Source organism: Aquila chrysaetos, chromosome 11 (assembly GCF_900496995.4).
Source record: "Aquila chrysaetos chrysaetos chromosome 11, bAquChr1.4, whole genome shotgun sequence".
Taxonomy (NCBI): Eukaryota; Metazoa; Chordata; class Aves; order Accipitriformes; family Accipitridae; genus Aquila; species Aquila chrysaetos.
In genome coordinates, this window is record NC_044014.1 from 33,545,933 (window position 1) to 33,561,118 (window position 15,186).

The 15,186-nt window shown below is 39.6% G+C and overlaps 1 protein-coding gene across 7 annotated transcripts in view; it reads left to right on the forward strand.

The window, feature by feature from the left end:
- PHYHIPL (phytanoyl-CoA 2-hydroxylase interacting protein like) overlaps positions 1-15,186 on the forward strand; it is a 59,335-nt gene that overhangs the window by 22,472 nt on the left and 21,677 nt on the right. The window contains exons 1-2 of one of the 7 annotated variants that reach the window (XM_030029611.2): positions 134-237; positions 9,004-9,097. The exons of 1 other annotated variant lie outside the window; for it this stretch is intronic. Coding sequence is in view for 4 of the 6 variants with exons in the window: in XM_030029609.2 (XP_029885469.1) it covers positions 132-237 (106 nt within the window). In the remaining 2 variants the exon portion in view is untranslated. Of the gene's footprint in view, positions 1-53; positions 238-9,003; positions 9,098-15,186 lie in introns of those variants that run through there. 5 more of the 7 variants (XM_030029613.2, XM_030029609.2, XM_030029607.2 and 2 more) reach the window with 5 other exon arrangements.

Below are 15,186 nucleotides of genomic sequence, written 5' to 3' on the forward strand. Positions count from 1 at the left end.
AGCGCCAGCCCCAGCGCCAGCCCCAGCCCCAGCCCCAGCCCCAGCCCCAGCCCCAGCCCCAGCCCCAGCCCCAGCCCCAGCCCCAGCCCCAGCCCCTGGCGGCGCGACTGCAGGGAGCGGCGAGGGGCGCGATGGAGGCTCCGCGCCTGGCGCACACCATGAGCAGCCCCACTAGCCCCTGCGAGGAGGTGATCAAGAATCTGAGCCTGGAGGCGATTCAGCTCTGCGATAGGGACGGTAAGTCCGGGCTCGACGCGGCTAATCCCTGCAGACGCAAGATGCTGCTGCCCTTATGGATGCTAATGCAAATTAATCCCCGCGGCGTATGGTCCTTTGTTGTCCCCCATGTATTCGTAGGTGCGAGTGTTCCCCACCCCACCCGCCGCCGCCGCCGCTCTCCTGCCGTTGAGAACAAAAGAAAGAAGAGAAGGTTGCACCTTGCTGGAGGGAAGGGAGGGAAACCCGCCGCTCCCTAAGCCGTCCCTTGCGTTGCAGTGCGTTTACCCCCGGGCGAGCCTGCTGCACAGCCCTGCCCCTGGCAGGAATGGACGCTGGGGTTTATTCTGGGAGAGGCAATAAGGAGAACTAGGGCAGGCGCTGCAGAGGGTCCGGACCTAGAGACGGGGTAGTGGCCCTGGCGGGTTTTTTGTTACCCGGGATCCCCAAATTCCTTTGTATTGTAGGGCAGTTCCTGCGCTTAAAATACACAGGCGAATCGGCCGGCCGGCGCGGGCTAACGGCGAAACTTGTTGCCGGTCGCTTGTGCGAGCGATAAGGCGGGGAGCGGACCGGCGCTGGGGTTCGCAAGATGGGGCTCGGGGGGAGACGGAGCGGGAGGCGGCGGGGCCGGCGGCCCCGCGTTCAGCACCGCGGACAGCACCGCGCCGGCGGCGGGGTCGGCCGGGCCGGGCCGGGCCGGGCTGGGCCGGGCCGGGCGGCCGAGAGAGACCGCAGCGCCCTGGAGGCAGCGGCAGTCCTCCCCGCGGAAGGCACAGCTGGACCGTCGAACAGATGAAGTTTGGTTTGGTGCGGATATTAAAGATTACCTGCGTCGAAGCAAGCAGACAAACGTAAGGCGGTGATGAGGGACAGCCAGAAAAAATTTACGTGCTTGAAAGAACGCTGGAAGCCGACTATGGTAGAAGAGCGTAATATCGTTTATGCACAACTCTGAGTGACAAAACTGATCGGATAAACTGAGAGTCAAACAATGAAAAAATATTTTCTTGTAGAGTGGCATATAATTTGTGTTCGTATACCAGATTATTCTCATCTTCTTATTTGACATTGAATTATCAAAAATAGCTTCTCAATTTTTGATGCAAAATGTGCTTTGGGTGTGGAATGTATGTTACCTGGCAAACATACCTAGGAATGGAGATGCTGTATCAGTGAATGGTACGGTTGAATTAATGAAGCTATTTCCTTGTTGTGAGTGTATCTTTGGAGCATAACTGTCATAGGTGATGGTCATAGAAAGAGCCGGTCCAGCTTTCTCAGTTGTTTTTTTACAAATTAGTTGTGACGAAATTCTTCACTTTTTTGACCTAGGCAGACTTAATAGTTTAAATGCTGGATTTTTGTAAGCTCTTTGTTTTTCTTGAAATGGTCAAGAATTTGACAAGGCATTGAAAAGTCTTTTCAGTAATTATTTTTATAGCTGCATTGGAAATTCTTTGATTTCTTTGATGTTTGAATTAAGATACAATTTGCACTTCCATCCACTCATGCCTAACTCACTGCCTAGAGAAACTGACCTATGTTTATAGTAGTGGAGGCTAGACCGTTCTTTTGTTGAAACACTTTTTCACACGTATTTCTTTTTATTAATACTAGAGAGAAATGAAAACAGATAAATTATGCAATCCTTCGTATTTGTCTACCCCAAGTAATTGTAGTGAAGTACTCCATGTTAATCATTGCAGACTCTGGTTGGTTCAACATACTATAGTTAAGGACTGCTCCATTTCTACGGAATAGTGTCATACAGACGTGCAAATGAAAAACTGTAGTATATTTAATTTTAATTCCCTTTTGAATAGGCTTCACTGGAAAACAACAACTTTCCTGTAGATCTGGCTTTACAAACTAATCTTCATCAAGTAAGCCAGCATCATACAGGGTCATTGCCTCCTACAATGGTTGAATTTCTGAAGGAGGCACCTATATTGGGCATGTAAGATATGCAACTCTGCCTAATGTGGCACAAGACTGCACCTGAGCATGCTTCGGTATTTCCTACAGGTGGCACTTATGTATCAAAAAGCTTGTTTTAATAGGAACATAAAAGCAAGCAAGCAAAGGTTAAGGCATTAATCTTTCTAAGTAAGCATGCAAATGTATATGCAACACGTTTAGATCCCTAATTGTGTACACGGGTTTAGTTAGTGCATTTATATTATGAATACTTACAATTTATTTTAGGGTACCTTTGTTGTAAAAGATCTAATTCTTAAGGTGATATGCTGGCATCACTGAGGTTAATCAAAGTTACATGAAAAATATCAATATATTACCTGTAGTGGATTAAAAATATGCTGGATTTTCATATTCTGAAAATGTCCTTGATCTCCAAGCTGTAGTAACTGTAAAGGCAACCAATGAAATGATAACATTATATATCCAACTATGATAAATTCTGCAGCACGCTTAGTTTGGGATTGCAGGCAATGCTGCAGTATAAACATAAGCAATAATGGAATTTTTATGCAGATAACAAAATATTTTTCTTGTTTTCTAAGATGAGGGAATTCATATTGAAACCTTTTGTATTCAGAAAACTGGGTTATACCTCCTACGGAGGTATATGCAGGAGCCAGAAATCCAGGAACTGGAGTGAGCAATTAATAATATCACAACAATTCATATCTTTTTAGATTTTTTTTCTGTTTTTTTCAGTGGTTTTTTGCAAGCATTATCGTCTCTCTTAATGAATCAAGACCACTTAGAAAATTTAAAAATGTGAAATAAAAGAAAACAAATGTATGCGTTTTGGAGATTATTTTTTTTTTAAATAAAAACACCTGGTAAGATTTGGTTTAAAGTGAATGCAACATTATAAAGCCAATCATCAGCTCTTATTTTCAGCATTCTCTGTTATTTACAAATGCTTCTTGCATTATTTTTTTCTTATTATTTTAGGTGGTTCTACTAGCACAGCTTAGTATTGGTCTATTGCACAGTCTAACGTGTAGTTCCTTAGAACTCTACTTAACTCACTTTGTGTATGGGAAAAAGTGTATCATGTTATTTTCCTTTGCCGTATTTGAACATTGCAGCCATATTTCTCTAAACTTAGGCCAGGAAAGAATGTTTAATCTGTGCTAAAAATTCTGGTGACCTTTTATAAAATTTGTATTAGCCCTAGCTAGGGATTAAACCTTTAGTAGATGGATGCCCTTTGTGTCGTGAGCAGGCCAATTCTATGAAACTACATCTAACTTCAGAAAATCAGAAGCCTTTGAAAAAACTGCTTTTCACAGACTTGGTAGAACAGTCTCAGATTTTAGCAGCTGAATTTCTTGAAGCTCCACATTGTGGTTGTGCAGCATTCCCCCTACAGATACTGCACTTTGGCTGCTGGGGTCCTGCCAGAGTGACAGCAGTGACACTGGCATCTGCTTTCTGTGCTCTTACAGTTGGCATAGACAGCTGGAAAGTGGAAGACACCTATCAAAATGCAGGAAGGAGAAAAACAGAGCAACAAACCTTGGAACTTGGGAGACATGGACTGGGGAGAGGGGCAAGAAAACTGGCCCAGAAGCTGCTAATAGAGACTGAGGTAGTGGCTGGCCAGAAGTGGAAGAACAGGAAAGACTTAGAAGCTGGGGATGTTTGTGTGGATTAGATTAAACGGGAAGGCAGAAGTGCGCAAAATGACTCTGAATGAGAACTGGAAAAGAAGATGAAGGAGCAAGGGAGGTAATCCAAGTTCAGGCAGGGTGCCCAGGGAAGTAAAACTGGGAAAAAAGATAAGTTCACCCAGATTAGATGAATTGGATGAATGAGAGTGGAATGAGAATTGGGGACCTGTGAAGAGTAAACCTGGAGACCTGTCTGCAAAGAAGAGACAGAAAGTACAAGAATGTGGAGGGGGAACGGGGCAGTTTGGACCACAGAGGTTAGGAGTAAAGGAATGGAACCAGGACTTGCTGAGCAGAGACTGCGACTGAACGGAAAGCCTTAGGAACGAAGAACAGGACTTTTGAAGTGTGACTGGGGAGTACAAGAAGGGGTGGGACAGGAACAAGTTCATGAACAGGGCAGAAGTGGCCATGTTTTGGTGTGACAGCCAGAGAAAGGTCAGTGTGTATCAGCAGATGACATTTTCCAAAGCCACACACAACCCCAGGATACCAAATTCTCCTTGTTCATTTGCCAGCAAAGAATGGTGCCATGGTATCAGGGCTTCAGGGGTACTGAGAGTCAACAGCTGCAGCTGACTTTGGTGAGAGTAGGATTTTGAAAATACAAAGCACAGTGCTAAATGCTTTGAGAAAAGAGATGTTAACCACCTTTAATAGGCACCAAAAGTTGGTAACTGTCTTTTAATTTCTCTGTGCCTCAGTTTTCCATGTGTAAAATGGAAGCAGTATTATTGCCTCCCCTCACAGAGATGTTTTCAAAATAAACTAATGAATGCATGTTAAGCAGCCAGCCACTGTAGTAGCCTGGAAAACCCATGAGGTGCATGGAAAAACCTATGATGAAATTCATAATTTTGTCTTCAGAGCAGCATATGAATAATGTGTAGCAAATAAGTCCTGGGACTACACACAGAACAATAGCAAATAGCTGTTACAAGAAAAATAGTTCCTTATGTACGCACTATTCATTATGTATGCTGAGTGAGTCAGAATTTATCTGGAAAAAATAGTATGTAATCATGCAGTTAAAGACTACATCATAATCTGAACAAACAAAGGGGCCAATTTGAGGTTATTCAAGTATGCTTCATTCTGATATTTTCTAACTATTGATGGCTTGAACTACACAATCTCACTAAAGTGCTTTTAAAATTTTTTTCTGTGTTCGCTTCATATATTTGAAGATAGTATTTGGGTATCAGGATCAGAACTGGAATTGGTGTCTTGGCCAGTTTCGGTTGCATAAATCAATTTCATCACCTTCCAAACACTTGATGCCATCAAAATTGTTTAGTCTAACAAGCTTGTGTAAAAGCAGTACATCATACAAGCTAAGATGTCATTTCTGTCTTATGTAAGCAACTTGCATCTTTGGCTTTCCATGTTATTTGAGCATGTCTCATGTTTTCTTTTTTATTTCAGAAGTTTATTATTATGCTGGATTTATTGGAGTATTCTAAAAGATATTTCTAGAGTTTGTAAATGGGAGTTTTCATGGACATATCATGTACACATTTGCCTTTCAAACAGAAGGGATAAAGTGGCACCATCCAGTCACTGGATGCATTCTTCAAATCCCTTTTTTGGCATTATGGAGCACTATCACTACTGTTTCTGAAATGTTATCCTGTAAGTCCCAGAGATGGGGAGAAACTGAATTTCTAGGTAGACTCCTACTTGAAGGACAAGTGAGAGATCCAAATTTCGCACTATTTCTTAGTGTCCTGAATGGTTGGACTTGCATAGTTGTTTGGTTTTTTTTTAAAGTATGAGAGTTCTGAGCACAGGAATAAACAATTCATATTTTTGTATCCAGCATAATAGAGAGGTCCTTGTAACTGTGGTATTTTGATAGGACACAAAATTCAGAGGCATGTCTGTTGTTGTTTTTATTCATCTCCCCAAATGCAAGTTTGGAGATTTAAATTTGCTCTCTTCAAAATGCAAACTGTGTCACTTTTATAGGGTTTTCATGATGGAATGGCCAACTAAGAAATTTCTTCCGTAAAATTTTGTCTAACCTGGCTGACGCCAGGTTAGCAGTGATAATGCTGTTTCAGTTAGGAGCTAAAATCTAGTACATAGCTTCAAAAGCTCTCTTGTTGCAAAGAAAAATACTTATTATGGTTTTAGCTTTACATTCTTGCCAGAGACTAAGGTTTTCACATGTAATATTCCTTACTGTTAGGACACAGAAAAATATTAAATGGAGCCAAGCAACTATTTTAAAGTCTTCATAAATGATCTTTAGAATTGTGGAAGAGAAGAAAACTAATGATTAGCTTATGTCTTTCACTTCAGCTCACCATTGCAAGTATTTTATCCTGTCCTGTTTTATATCACAAAGCAATGATGCCACTAATAACTAGCGAGGCTTTGCTCGACACTGACTATTCAACATCCCTGTCTCAAGAAATGTAGTCATCCCCATTCTTCCTTTATATTCTTTAATTTTTAGAGTTATTTTCCTTCCTTCTTCCTCCCTCCTCATCTCCTTTTAGAGCTTTATGCCACTCAAATCTGTGTAATTGATTATTAACTATTTTGACTGGCAGTGACAAAGTTATAAATTATTAGCTATTTAAATCTTGCCTGGTATTCTATTTGTGCCCCTATTGATTCAATTATTCTTCACTGAAACTTTTCTAGATTCTTTATAAAGCAACTGAAATGCATGATGTGTAATTATGCCAGATTCACATACAGAAGCACTGTTCTCTCCCAGTGGTATATGCTGATATTGCTTGGTTGAAACTCAAATATATAATGTGAGTTTTGTAGTTAATTTCTACTCATTGTTATAATTAAGGCTTTTTAAACATTGCTGTCTCCTATGTATGTCCCTTTTTCTTTGTGTTTGTTTCAGATTATAGTTCCCAGAAGCGTTCTTTTATTTATTCTGTAACAGAATCCATTTTATCATTTTCTGCCTATGTTTCTAAGCCATCTTGTGCTTGCAGCTCCTTCTATTTTAATGTTGTCTGCAATACAGAAATGTGATCTCTCTTTCCAGATCATTCATAAAGATACTTATTTAGCCTGGAACTAGCCACAGGCTCTATGGTAGCCCAGTAGACACCTGAACATTTTGGCTGTTTTGCCAACCTCATCTCTGCCAGCCAATGTTCAGCCCTGCAGATCAGTAGTTCTTAGTAAGTACAATGGCAGGAGGAATCATTTAGGGAAGAGAAATTCTGCTCCCTCCAGCATCTGAGAAGCAGGAATGCCAAGCCAACCCCTCACTTTAAAATTTCATCTATCTTCTGCAAGTCTCAAAGACAAAACCTGTTTTTCTTAAAAGGTAAGCCATTAGTATCCTCTTCATCTGTTTCATCTTCCATCTTAAACTACATGTAGCAGTTTTCTTCTCATCCTACTAATCTGATGGCTCTACCACCTCTGGTAAACTGTTCTGAGCTTGCTTCTCCAAATTCACTATTTACCCTGCAGTTATGCCTGTATAATCTAGATCAGAGTCTGCCCTACAGGCCACTTCAGCTTTTACAGCAGCTTTCCAGTGAAGTCCCTGGTCCCAGAGCCACAGCTTCTAGAACAAGCAGAATATCGCTTTTGTCATGTAAAGTGGGGGGAGGAGAGATTATATCACATTCTTATTTAGAGTTCTGTAGTATTTTGTCATTCATTTTTTAATGGGTTCCAGTCAGGCATTGTTGTGTTCAGTTGTCTCCAAAGGCTTGCTGAAGCTTATCTTCCTGACCTTGAGTTTTCCTTCTGGGACTTCTCTGCCTCATTAATTTTCCATTTTTTTCCTCCAAAATCTAGAAAGATCTCCTCCTTTACCCATTCCTTGTAATTTCCTCCACCTTTTATTATTCATGGCCTCTATATAGCAGGTTTGAAGGCCCCAGCTTTTCTGAATAAGGTACTTTTCAAGTTCCCTTTGTTCTGCTGAAGTAGTGCCAGCATCTTTAACCACAATTGAGGAGGTAATCTTTAAAAGTCCTTACAGTCTGGGTTTGTTTTTCTTAGTCCACTTGGTACAGTAGGTACCTCTGCCATGCTGCCAGCATGCATGGCCTTTTGTGCTTTATGTGACCTGGAACGCTATACTTAATTCTGGCTGAAGACAGCCCAGAATCATCCACTATGTTTTCTTTTCTCTTTTGATAGAAGTTTCAAGCATTTTACTTGCAGACTGCTTTCTTCAAAAATTTATAAACATGTCTGAAAAAATAGTACTAGCATTGCTGGTACATGTATAAAGTATGTCACTGCTGTAGGAAAGTATGAAAAAATACAATGTTTATGATGTTGGAATTAAAGAAAGCTCTGCTCCAGGATCACTTCCTGTGGTTTCCACACTAGGTTTTGTTACACAGTGGAGCATCCTTTATTTGACCTTGAAAATGTTTCCTTCAGCACCGAAGGTTTGGTTAGAATTTGTTGTAGTGTTTGTAGCTGGATCAATTTTCACAGTGGTGTTTGTAGCTGAATCATTAATCAATTTTATTTTATTGTTTTCACAGAGTGTTCTTGTTTTATTTATGCTTGAATGAACAAGCTGTTTTGCATGGATGTTTTCAAAAACAATGATTAGCTATACTGTTTTTATAACCTAACAACAGTTTCTCTGAGCCTTGACAGTTCTAGCTGCTGACAAAAAGGGGACACCTTAAAGCTAGTTTGGTGTTAGTCTTTCGTTCCTGCAGAATGACAGAAAGTATTATCAGAGTTGCACTCTAAGTTCCAAGTATGGAGTGGCATCTGGAGTTTATTTCTCCAATACTGTTAAGTCAGACACAGCTGGCAGCTCTAGAAGAAGCATAGTTTGAGGAATTCCCGTGTCAAGCTTTGTATATCAATGCACTCTTGTTAGGAGAATTCTGCAGTTTGCAATTGTCAGAAGCATCCCATAAATTTATTCCCTGAGCCGTTCCATTGGCTTCAGTTAGACTCTGTAAAAACAGATTTGCATTCGTAACATGGCATGATTAAGATCTTGCAACTACTGTATTATTTTCCTAACTTTCGTTGTGTGTATTCTATCTTATTTCATACAGATAGGCATCTAATTTGGAATTTCTCTCTTTAAGTTGCAGTTTGTCTGGATTTCATCTATCTTTAGTTTGGGGCTAGAAATAACATTTTAAAAAGATTATTCGGGGTTTTTTTGCAGGTCGCTTCTAGGTGTACTCATAGTTGAAGACATATGGACTTCAAAATCAGCAGGATAAAAAGATATTAAAAGGCTCTTTCAGTCTTGGCCAGCCATAAGTACTATCGTAGAAGTATCAGTGGAGTGATTCACGCTGTGTCATTGGTCCTTTTAATCCAACTTATGTAAATGGAAATTATACATGAGTTTATATAAACTAGGGGATAAAATTAAGAATGGAGTGTGCAGCAGATTGTATTTTAGAGCTGCTAAGGTGCATCTGATGACATAAAGTAAATATTACACACTTAGACTTTTATGATGGAATTTATGCTGGTAATTTAATGTAAATGCTCAGTAGTAAACATGTGGCTTTCAGAGCGCTAATGTTTCTGATGAATTTCTAGCCTTTACACTTTCAATGTAATTTCAAGGCATATCTCTAATCACAGAAATTGGAAGTCCCCAGGCCTATCTGCTCGCTGAATCCATTACGTCACAGAGAAGTTCTGTCCCTCTTGTGTGGAACATACTGGAATTTTAGCCAGTGTTACCTGTGCTCTGATGACACAGCTACCACCTTACCCTTCATGAAAGGACAGATTTGAGCAGTAAGACTTCACACACAATTTATTGCGATTGTCTCACCTCTGCCCACGTGTAGAGGTTACTTTCTCTCCCCCCCTAGACAGAGGCACCTGAAACTCCAGGTACATTTCTTTGTTTCCTCTGTCTGTGAACTGCTTTGTACTATGCTTTGTAACCTTGACCCACTGAATATGTTGCTTCCGTACTTCACTTTGTCACTCTGTTTAGATAGCATGGAGTTCTTAAATCGTATGTGGTTTACAAGGACCTGAGTATAGCAGCCCTTCTAGAGTAGGAGAGTTTAATTTCAAGTTCCATGACACATCAGGTAGCCAGGTGCCCCAGCATGACCTGTGTAGTAGGAACATGTCCGGTGGTACTCTGTGCTTTCTCGTAACGGTACAAGTGCAGGGAAGACAGATTCAGGTCCCGTATGTGAAAAATAAGATGCTGATTCTTCTCCTTCTGTTTTTGTATATTCTGTAATGCTTAGCTGGTTTCTGGGTTGCTTCCTTGAGCAAACCATCAGCAAAGCACCTAGGCTGTCTGGTGAAGCTGTCAGCCCTAATGCAAGTGTGCAGTGCTTGAGATGGAAGCCATACAGTGAAACTAAATTCTTCAGTATATCTTAGTATGCTTGTTATATTTAGCTCATATAGTAGGGAGTATGAGTTGGAAAGCATTACCTGAGATGCTTTTAAATGCTCTAAAACCAAAAGATGAAAAATCTAAATATGAATTCTTTTTAAGTAACATACCCAAGGGGACTTGGTTGACTTAGTGAGTTTGTAGTAGGTTGTGCAGCTATTCATCTAGGTAATAATCAATTTTTTCTTACCATGATCATGATTGATCACTTGTTAACAATCCCATGACTGTTTGATAACCTGAATGATAAGGCTCCAGAAGACTTTGTAACGCAAACTATTAGAGTATCCAACTGAGCTGTGCTTTTAAAAAAAAATAATTCTGAAACTACTGAGGACCATGGCATTCCAATGGATTTGAATCTGATGGTTCAGAATTGTCATAGGTTTCTTTTAACTTAATTACATCAAAACTTCAGTTTGAGTTTTCTCTTTATTAGACAATCTTCTTTAGAGAATCTACATGAGAGATCTGTTACAAATGCCATCAGGACAGGAAAATGATGAGCTAGAGTCAAGACTTTTAATAAACCCACAGAGTCTATATGCTATACTGTGTCTGAGTGAGGGGTGAATTCTAATGTAGCAAAAACTCTGCTTAGAGATTTCTTTTGACTACAGTATTCATAGCTGTGTCATTTGTATATTCTAGTATCTGTGAAAAGCTTGAACTCATTGTAGACTTCCCCTTGATAGGGTGTATTTAACAGGGTCCTCTCTCATTTCTGCATGCTTACCTACCTTAATGAAACTGGCAGCAACCTAAGTTACCTATGAGCTCTCTACTCTTGTCAAAGGTTCAAAAGTTAGTAACAGTCAACGGGGGCAGACGCACATCCAAAGACCTTGACTATGTTTGGTTGCCCTCAGAAACCAGCTAAAAATGAAACAAACCAGAACAACTCCAGGTCCTGCCAAAAAAGGCTCTCAAACCCCCTATATCCTTTATTTGTCAGGGCCTTAGAGAAAGTCTGAAACCTGCATAAAAATTAAATTTTAAAAAATAGTACAGGTTACAGAGTAGAATTTCCTGGACTATTATGAATATATAATACATTTCAAATCACAGTTAGAAAGCACAAACTGGTGTAAACCAGAGCCAAATCCTATTCCTTACAAGACATCTGTGTGAAAAGCTCACAGCAATTACCAGTGCGCTGAGGTAAAGAAATGCTCATTCATGCTGCAGACTGCCAGGGTATCCAGTGAGTTACAAAAGCCCACTCATGCTGAGCACCCTACTTTATCAAGAAAACGCTTAGTAAAATTGTGTTCCCCAGCCTTGATTTCTCTCCCTTGCCCTTCAAGTGATGAGTTTTGCCTTTCTCCCTGGGCTTCCCTTTACTTAAAAGAAAAGTGGGTCTTAAATGAAAATCCTTGTGCGATCAAGGCAGTTGCAATTTTCAGACAAGCTGGCAGGTCAAATTAAAGCTCATGTGAATACAAGGCTGCCTTTCCTTGCTAGATTTGAACTCACGTGACTTAACTTGAAGTAGAGAACACATTTTTGGTTTTGATTGAGACACAGCTGCAATAAATGGCACAAGTTGTTGCCAGCCACGTAAGAATGAGGTAAACAAGTATGAGCGTGAGGTTCATAGTAATAAACTAAAATGAAAGCGTGTGTTTGTCTCTCTGTTTTGTTTAGTGACGTGTGAAAGCACAAATCATGAAAGGCCACTCACTTCTCTAATATTCAGTTAATATTAAAAGCAGTAGAAGATTAAGGCCAGTGCTTTGCCCTCAGTTACACTGTGTTAGGTGAAGCATTGGAGCAATTAGGCCAGTGACCCAGAGCACTGTAACTTGGATCAGAATCTGGCCCCAAGCAATTTGTCCAGGGTCATACAGTCAGTGCCTTCATCTATGAGTCTGGTTTTTTTACGGTGTTAGTCTTGGAGATGTAGGCAGTTCCACAGTCTCAGAGGCAGCTGTACTTGTTTATTCATCAGAAGAGAAAAACCTCATACCATAAGAAGCTCCAGATCCCTTCCTGCTCCAAAATCTGTCCCTTTAGTGAGCAACAGGGTGGGAGTCTACTGAAAAATGTCACTCCGGGTTTTCCAGCAAAACAGTACCGAGATAGCATCCTTCTGAAAATACACCACAAAATGGGTCTGAGTGCAGTCTGAATTATGGTCAGAATTTCATAAGGATGCATAGATACCTGACAATGCAGGCTTCTCCAGCTAAATGAATAAAGTACACTTGATAAATTGGTCTGCTTTTATAGTAGTATTTCTGATGCAGTTATTTGCTTTCAAAATCTGGAATTCTGTATAACTGAAGGTATGCATTATACACAAATTCCAGTATATGTAAGCAGCTGTAAAGTTCATTTCAATTTTTAAATGACATTTAAATTAAGCTAGAGGATGGTTTAGAGTCTTTTACATCCCTTATTACCTTCTTTCCCTTTCAGCAGCTGAGAAATGCTCATTTTAATTAAAATTTGTTTTTAAAATGCATCTTGTAGTCAACACATGCTGAGAAGAGCCACTTACCACCCATGTACTGTAAGCTTGCTGTGCTGAACAAAATGGGATCATTACTTTAATTAGTAGTAAATATTGTGGTGGCTTAGTGTTTGCGGTCTACTATAATGTCCTGTTTGATTTCAAGAAGGTAGAATTGCACTAGCCTAGCTCTGATGGTCAGAGGCACGAAAACCCATGGTGTGCCAGTAGGAGTTGTAGTGCAGCTGTAGCTATTTTTGCCACACTGCAATTCTCATTCTATAGAGGGTTGCAGAGAAGCTTGTTTAGCTTCAACATGATGAGTTACAGTAAAAAATAAAACCACTTATTTAGTATAAGCAGTCTAAGAGAACTTTAGTGGGAACAGTGTATTGGTATAAATCTTTCTGCATTTATGAGTCACTCAGCAGACAGGATGAGGAGCAAGATGCTGATGTTTGGTGGTGTCATTTGCACTCAGTCTCAGCTTATCTGGACAAATCAGTTTACTTGTTTTTTGATATCCGTGGGTCATAAAAGGAGATCCCACCACTTCTCCTCAGCTCTCTACCACAAAGATTTGGTCAGGCCTTAGAGCATGGTAGGATCAGTAGATCTGCATATCTTAGATAAGGGGAAAAGTAGGCATGATGGCATGTCAATTTAATCTTCTGGGCTAGGTGGTTTTTTAGTGTCTTACAGTTTTCCCGGTCCTTAGTGAAGAAATGTGTACCTAAATGATTATTTACAACCTTCCAGTTGCATATTTTAATCTGATAATTAAGTTCCTTTTTCATAATTTCCCCATATATTTTTTAACAAAGTGAAAATTAAATTTTGTGTGCACACATGTGTGTTTAACTTAGCATTTTAGTGAGTTAACACTCCTCAACTTATGTGCAATAAAGATGCAAAAAGGAAAGAGGAAAAGTTGGGTAACAGTGGCCCAGCCTTGTGGAACACCAGATACTTAATAGAAGCGTAAAGGCATCCAATTTTCATAAAAATTTTCTTCCAAAAAATATCCATAAGGAGCAAGGGAAACTGTTGCATCTATTTCCATTCTAGTACTCAGTCTGTCAGAAAGGCTAGGGGTTTGGCTGCTATTGACATTCTGAAAATGTGGTTTAGTTTTGAATGAGTAAAGTATAAATACTGAATACTTTCAAGACATCAGGATACCCAATAGGAATTTAATCTTAGTGAAAGAATAAGGTCAGCCTTGCCATATCAGCCATTGATCAGATTTTCAGTCAGGTTTTGTCTTATGCTTTGGGTTTGTGAAACTTACATGTGCCTCTGCAATTCACTTGCAGCCATAGATATGAATTGTTAGATATTTGCAGTCAAGTTTTAAGAAGCTCTCAAGTAACTCAGCTTAAATTGTGTTGATTTCAGTAAGACTCTTCTAAAGCATTTAGGGACTTCTGAAGATGCTACCAAATGTTACTTAAATTTTTGCTTCAGGTAGGGATGGGTCAAAAATCAAAGAATTGGCACTGAATTGGAACAATTGGCTGATAACAACAGAGGACAACTCAGTGATATATCTGAATTTCCTTATGGTAATAAAAAAAGAGGAAACAATTATTTTGAGAAATTAGTTTAATGATGCAATTGAATGCATTATTTATTTTAATGAAAATTAATTAAATTGCAGTCCTTAAATAATTTAGCTATAATTGCAGTTAGCAAGATATACATTCATCCACTTTCAAGCTTAAATGCTCCTGAGATGTTTGATCCTATCAGTGTTTTCAGAAAAAATACTGTGGGTATAAGTGAAAAACTCTGAAGTATTTGACACAGAAATTCAGAGAAATTATTCTTGAAAAGTTTATCCCTTTTAAAGTATCAGTCCAGAGGATTTTTCTGAGTCAGTGAGATGTAGATTTCTTTGCTATGGGAGTTCAGAAATTGGCTGCAGTGTAGTACTTACTTTTTTCCCCATGTTCTTTTTCTTGTTTCTCTTTGGCAGGAATCTTGCAAATTATCAGATGTTGCTGTTGTATGATGAGAATCATGAGAACTGATGAATGTAATTTAGGAAATAATTACAAAGGGTAACTTCAGCTATCTCTCAGCTTCTGTGACTTCTCTTTCTAGTCTCTGAAAAGAATTAGGCTCCTCCAGGGCAAAGTTAAATGTGAGAGCTAACTGTAGGTATTCAGATTATCCAGTTTAGGAAACTGCCTTTTTCACTGAATGGAAAGTGAGCCTGAGGAGACTTACCACCCAAGGGTGATATTGGTCTTTGTTAGTATTTTCTTCTTTCTTAGCATAGTAAGAGTTTTAGTGGTTTCCACAGTAGTACATCATATCAGCATTGCACATGAACATTGCTGCAAGTCATATGTATAAAATCTTTGGGACAGTAGCCTTTGCTTTTGAATTAGAGGATGCATCTTTTGTATAAAATTTATTCCAGGTGTAATTCCACAGACATCTGTGGTCTTATCGCAGGAATGAATGTTGTTCCTGCTTTTTCCTTGTTCCTGTATCTGCTGTCATTT